Source organism: Lutra lutra, chromosome 9, assembly GCF_902655055.1.
Source record: "Lutra lutra chromosome 9, mLutLut1.2, whole genome shotgun sequence".
Lineage (NCBI taxonomy): Eukaryota > Metazoa > Chordata > Mammalia > Carnivora > Mustelidae > Lutra > Lutra lutra.
Genome location: NC_062286.1, coordinates 142,490,647 through 142,497,142, shown reverse-complemented (window position 1 = coordinate 142,497,142; position 6,496 = coordinate 142,490,647). Strand labels below are relative to the sequence as shown.

Here is a 6,496-nt window from a genome sequence, read left to right as displayed (position 1 = left end):
CCCCGCCGCCGCGCCGCCGCCGCCCCCCGCGCCCGGCAGCCGTGGTTCGGCCCGGCCCCGCCCCGGCGCGCGCGCACGTCCGCCCGACGCCGCCTGACGCCGCCGACGCCGCCGTACGTCCGCAGACGCCGCGTACGTCCGCAGCGCAGTGCGAGGGGGAGGGGGGCGCAGAGGCGTCGGGAGCCGCGGGCCGAGCGGCCGTGAGTGTGCGCTTTTTCCGGCCGCGCCGCCATGAGCTACGACCGCGCCATCACCGTCTTCTCGCCCGACGGCCACCTCTTCCAAGTGGAGTACGCGCAGGAGGCCGTGAAGAAGGGCTCGACCGCGGTGAGAGGCGGCCGGCGGGGAGGCTCGGGGCCCGGGGCGGGGAGGGCCCGGGACCGCCGTGTCCACGGCCCCCGTTGTCGGCTCGGGCGGCCTGCGATGGCCCCAGCGGCGGCGGTGGGACCCGGGAGGCGGCGGGGTCGCCGCAGGGAGCGCGAGGGGCACGTTGGGGAGCCGCGGGGGCCGGGGCGGCGGGCGGCTGGCCCGGGGAAGCCTGCTGGCGCCGCCCGCCGGGGCGGCCTCTCCGGAGGGCGGCCGCGGTGGGCATGTGCTGGCCGGCGGCCTCGGGGTGCGTGCGGAGCTGCGGAGGAGCCTTCTTCCCTCGCGTGGTTCAGCGCTTGTGCGTGGCCCGGGGGACGGCCATGTTGGCGGGTCACCGCTGCGCGGGGCTGGGCACCGAGCAGCAGGGCGGGCTCAGCGGGCCCTTTGAGGATGTGAGCAACTTAGGGAACCCGCACGCGGAGGTTCCCAGTTAGGGGAGGGGACTGTCCTGGCGGTCGGCGGGCTTCCGGAGCCGGGGCAGCGGGTTGTGTGTGTTGGCGGGGCGGCTCCCTGCTGGGTCTGCGGCGGTGCCGCGCGGAGACCTCCGCCGTGCCGGGCACTGACATCTGAGCGCAAACTTGCCATTTTGATCATCGCGGGAGGCTTAAATCTGGGGCGTCTTTGAGACGCTTCCTGGCTTGCTTATTGGCCAAGCCGTGGTATAAGGGCTGTTGTTTTTTTACCGTGTTATTTCCGAGGCTTGAGCCAGGGCAGAGAGGAAGTACACAGAACGCTGAACAGTAAAGTGCTTTTCTTTCCTGAATCTGTTCTGAAATTAAGGTCCACAGTCCATCTTGGGGCGCGTCTTAAACTACAGAGCACTGGAAGAGGAGCTGCTTGGGACACTCCCCCATCCCCTAGTATTCCCTCAGGCCAGTCAGGGTGGCTTATTCCTTCCGTGTCTCTGCGTCTGGTCTCCCCCCACCCCCACCCCCAGGGAACCTGGAAGATCAGGGAACACAGGAGAACGGGCCTCAAAATGTGAAACAGGGCGTCTGGGTGGCTCAGTGGCTTAAACCTCTGCTTTCCGATCAGGTGGTGATCTCAGGGTCCTGGGAACGAGCCCCGAATTGGGATCCCTGCTCAGCGGGGAGCCTGCTCCCCTTGGGCGCGCCCCCCCACCTCTGCCTACTTGTGATCTCTCTGTCAAATAAAATTAAAAAAAAAAAAAAAAAGAGTGCTGACAAGTATTTCTTAACTGCGGGGGGGGGGGGGGGTGTTTGCACCCCAGGGGGCATTTGGCAGTGGGTGGAGCCGTTTTTCTTAGCCTGAGACTGGGAAGTGTTACTGGATGACCTCTGGGGTAGAGGTGGGCAGGGCAGCCCCATTGCCCATTGTACCCCTGCTGAGAAATCTCCAAGCAGAGTCTTACTGGTCCTCCAAGCGTTGTCCCATTCCTCTGCTCCTTCCCTGACAGGGGGCAGTCAACTGGTCCTTGGGCATTTTCCCACATTTTTCATTCTCTCTCTCCTCTGCGTTATGTGCCAGACACAGAGCAGTTGACTTTCAGGAACAACCGTAGTCATCCTTCCACCTGACAGCAAATCAGGCCTTCCCCACAGTGTGCACACCAGTGGAGGAGAAAGTAGAGTGAGTGTGTAATTGCACAGCTACAAAAACACTGCTTTCAGAGCACCTGCTTTGAATGTCAGGGTTTCAGACTTAAAAGCCTGTTATGTAACTCTTTGATACAGTAGCTAGTTATCCTATTGTAATGGAAACTGTGTCAGCATGTTGAAGGCACGGGACTGGGCACCTCAGTCATGCACCTGGGCCAGCTCTGCCAGAATCGGGTCAGCATCCGTGATCCGCAGGGTGTGGTGTCCAGCCACATGACCACCTGCTTGCCGCCCTGTGCCTGCGGGGAGAACCTCTGGTCACTTTCGAAAGCACCGTGTTGATTTTTATTGAAGGTTGGCGTGCGAGGAAAGGACATCGTTGTTCTGGGCGTGGAGAAGAAGTCCGTGGCCAAACTGCAGGATGAGAGAACCGTGCGCAAGATCTGTGCGTTGGACGACAACGTCTGCATGGCATTTGCAGGTGAGTCTGGGGCCAGTGCCCCATTTCTCAAGGTCAGTAATGATCAGCCCTTTGGAAGCCATCTTGGTGGGTTTGCTCTTGGAAGATACATAAATTGGTAAACTAAAAATCGTTTTAAGACTGTAGATTGAGGGACGCCTGGGTGGCTCAGTTGGTTAAGCAGCTGCCTTCGGCTCAGGTCATGATCCCGGTGTCCGGGGATCGAGTCCCACATCGGGCTCCTTGCTCGGCAGGGAGCCTGCTTCTCCCTCTGCCTCTGCCTGCCACTCTGTCTGCCTGTGCTCGCTCTCTCTCCCTCTCTCTGATAAATAAAATCTTAAAAAAAAAAAAAAACACTGTAGATTGAGACTTGTGGGGGGAGAAAAGCTTCACCATGCTTATTAGGGCGCCCTCTGGGCCAGGCCTGTGCTGTCAGCAGCGAGCCACTGGGCTGGAGTTACAGCCTCGAGGCAGTCTGGCTTCCTGCACTCCTCCCTGCTGGCCCACTGTGGGAAGATCCCAGTTGACCCGACGGAACTAGGGATTAACTCGAGTGGTCTGAGCTGCTCACAGAGGCCGATGGTTCCACTGCCAGTCACCCAGATGACCTCAGAGCTGGGTGTCAGGAACGGTTCAAGTCGGCTTCTGCCTGGTCACGTGACTTGGGCCATCGTCCGTTGGAGACAAGGCCTGGGTCACGCAGCATTCTCTGCCGTGGCAGGGCTCACCGCTGACGCGAGGATAGTCATCAACAGGGCCCGGGTGGAGTGCCAGAGCCACCGGCTGACTGTGGAGGACCCGGTCACCGTGGAGTATATTACCCGCTACATCGCCAGTTTGAAGCAGGTGGGTCCCTGCCTGTGGCTCAGCTCTGCTTACAGAGCAGTCCCTGCTGGGTCACACGGCGTTCTGCCACAGTAGCTCGAGTTACCATGTGTCGGTGTTTGCACGTGTCACTTCAGGGGAATCAGAAAACCGCATGGACTTCATGCACGGTCCCGCTCTTTATTCCTACAAGCGTTAACTTCTACGGCTTAGCCGCTTTGCTGGTATTCTTCCGTTTAGTGGATGGGACGGTCCAAATTCATGTTTCTGGAAGGAAATGGGAGTTTTTGTCTCGAAGCCCCACATGACTCGTTACCCAGCACCTGGGAGATGCTGAACGCCACCCCACGCTGTGGTGAAACACTGGTCATTTTAAAACCCAACTGTGTAGCCAGAAGATTGTCTGTTGTCAAGTACTTCAGTGGCCTTAGTTGTGCTCTGTGACACAGTTCTGGTCACAGTCTCGCTTTCACGTCCTTCCGAGTAAGAACACACAGAGGGAAGGAGGACCGCTGAGTGCTTGGGCCTCGGCTCACTTGTCACTTGCCTGGCAGATAACGTGAGAGCATCCCCGTCCGGTCCCCCATCCTCTCAGGGGCGGCACAGCTGCTTCAAACATTGTATGTGTTGCTAAGGGTCGGTTCCAGGGGCCTTGCACACTAAGAAGCATTAACGTGCTCCTTTTCCCACCAGCGCTACACACAGAGCAACGGGCGCAGGCCGTTTGGCATCTCTGCCCTTATTGTGGGTTTCGACTTTGATGGCACCCCCAGACTCTATCAGACTGACCCCTCAGGGACATACCACGCCTGGAAGGTGAGTCCCTGACCAGACAGAGGGTCTTCGGGGGGTCTTGCCAGTAAAGGAAGTCTCAGAGGCCTTTAGAAGGTGCTAGGCCTCCTGGTGGCTCAGGGTAGCCTTGTCTTCCCAGTGCCGGTGGGCATGTCCCACGCTGCGTTTCTGTTTCATGGTACTTCTGCTGGTACAGGAGCAAAGAACATGAAACTTGCTGTTTAAGGGGCGCCTGGGTGGCTCTAAGCCTCTGCCTTTGGCTCAGGTCATGATCCCGGGGTCCTGGGATCAAGCCCCACATCGGGCTCTCTGCTCAGTGGGGAGCCTGCTTCCCCAGCTCTCTCTTCTGCCTGCCTCTGCCTACTTGGGAGCTGTCAAATAAAATCTTAAAAAAAGAAAAAAAAGAAAAAAAAAGAAACTTGCTGTTTGAGAGGAAGTTCAAGGATAGGCGTGGGGATACATGGTATGAAGTAAAATTGCCCACGTGTTCTCAGTGATGAAGATTCGCACTCTTGGTGAGGACGCTGCAGGTCTGACATTGCAGACTGACTCCCCGCTGCCCGGTAACCATAATCTGACTCTTGGTAAGGATCAGCACCAAATCCAAATTCTTAGCCTTTAGGAAAAGGAAGCCATGGCTGTGTTCTTGGGCTGGCTCTGGGTTGTTGTACCCTGTACCAAATAACACACATTTCTGCTTCAGGCCAATGCCATAGGCCGGGGCGCCAAGTCAGTGCGTGAATTTCTAGAGAAGAATTACACTGAAGAAGCCATTGAGACGGACGACCTGACCGTGAAGCTGGTTATCAAGGCCCTCCTGGAAGTGCGTTCACATTGGAAACCTGGTGCTTGGGGTGGGCAGAACAGATGGCCCAGAAGTGGGTGGCCGGTGTACCAGCGACAGGAAGGGAGGCACTGAGAGCCTCAGGGGGAATGCTGGGCCCTTGAGGGCTTGTTCTGGCTGCCCGCTGCCCCGGTGCTCTAGCGACTCCTCTCCACAGCCGCAGCAGGCAAGGACTAAATCTGAGAACTCGTCTGAGAGCACGCAGCTAGGGAGAAGCTGAGGCAGGACAGGAACCACCAGGTGTGGACTCTGTGACTCAGAGCCCTCCCTCAGCCTTGCTGGGTTCCTGCTGCTGCTAAGGTTGAGGAATTAGAACTGGGAATAATGGTTAGGAGGCATGGGGCACGGGGCTATGTCCGCACTTCAGAGGTGTTGGCCGGTAAAGCCAGAGAGGCCGGGGCGGTTGGGGGGGGAGCCAGAAGGCTGAGCTGGGGGCCAGCTGTTAGGGCTCAGTGGCGGGGAGAGCGGTGAGCATAGCTGCTCTGTGGAAGGGGCTACAGGAGGCAGGCGGGGGGTTGGGGGAATTGCCCTGCAGTTAGGACAAAAGCTTTGGGGCTGGGGCTGCAGGGTGTCCTGCCCTCTCTTCTCGAGCAGTGTTTGAGGCATTTGCCAGAGCGGTGTGGCCTTGAGGAGGGAGAAGTATCTGACGTTACTCTTTCTTCCCAGGTGGTTCAGTCTGGCGGCAAAAACATCGAACTGGCCGTCATGAGGCGAGATCAGCCCCTCAAGGTAATCACGAAGTTATCTGCGGTCTTTCACTCTGGAGCATTCCCGGTGATGCAGGGGACAGGGGCCCTGGTCCTGCGGTGTGAGTGCTAGGAGGGAGGTTCTCTCAAAGTCCCCCACAAATGAGGTTCGCTTGGCATACTGAGAAAGTGTTGGCAGTCGGGCGGATTTGCTTCTGCTTCGAAGTCGCCTGCAGGCAGCTCTGACCGTTGTCACCTGGCTCAGGCGCACCCAGCCTGGTTTGCCTGTAGCAGCGGCTGTGAGGCGCGGTCTGGCCAGAGGCCAGAAGTTCCCTCCCCAAAAGTGGCAGTGCTGCTCTGGGGCACCTCATGTGGCTTGGGGGTAACCATGAACTTTCTTCGGTAGATTTTAAATCCTGAAGAAATTGAAAAATATGTTGCTGAGATTGAAAAAGAGAAAGAAGAGAATGAAAAGAAGAAACAGAAGAAAGCATCATGATGATGAAATCTTGTAGTGATTTTTAAAGTTCAGATCATGGATGATTCTCGAGGATATGTAGGCATTTGCATTCCATTTATTACTGTCCATGTGTCCTGCAATAAATCTCTGTGTTTGTTAACCTTTTCGTAAGAGCATCTGTGTCTTGGTGCAGTTACGACTGCTCTGTAAAGTGGCGTCTTCCCGTTGCTCTGTGTCTCTGAGTGCTGCCCTCAGTGGGAGCGCTCCATGCTTCATGTTCCTTGTCGCCAGACGCCAAGCCACTGTGGTGGGCAGGGGGTGTCTGCCTTCCTGGTTTGTGAGTTCAGGCAGCTCTAGGAGGGCTTGCATACTGCGACGCTTCTGTCGACAGGCGTGTGGCATCTCACACGGACACAGAAAACTCTTAAGTTTCCCCCCATTAGAGGTTCTAACCAGACTGACCTCGTTCCTTCTTACAGACCTTCACTCCGTTTCCTAATTCAC

General features: G+C 57.5%; 1 protein-coding gene across 1 annotated transcript; it reads left to right on the top strand.

Moving 5' to 3' along the window:
• The first annotated feature begins 145 nt into the window (after positions 1-145).
• Positions 146-6,152, top strand: PSMA7 (proteasome 20S subunit alpha 7). The gene is made up of 7 exons (XM_047744648.1): positions 146-327; positions 2,280-2,406; positions 3,107-3,231; positions 3,904-4,026; positions 4,706-4,825; positions 5,513-5,575; positions 5,939-6,152. The coding sequence occupies exons 1-7, from the start codon at positions 232-234 to the stop codon at positions 6,029-6,031; spliced, it is 747 nt and encodes a 248-aa protein (XP_047600604.1). The 5' UTR covers positions 146-231; the 3' UTR covers positions 6,032-6,152.
• The last annotated feature ends 344 nt before the right edge of the window (positions 6,153-6,496 follow it).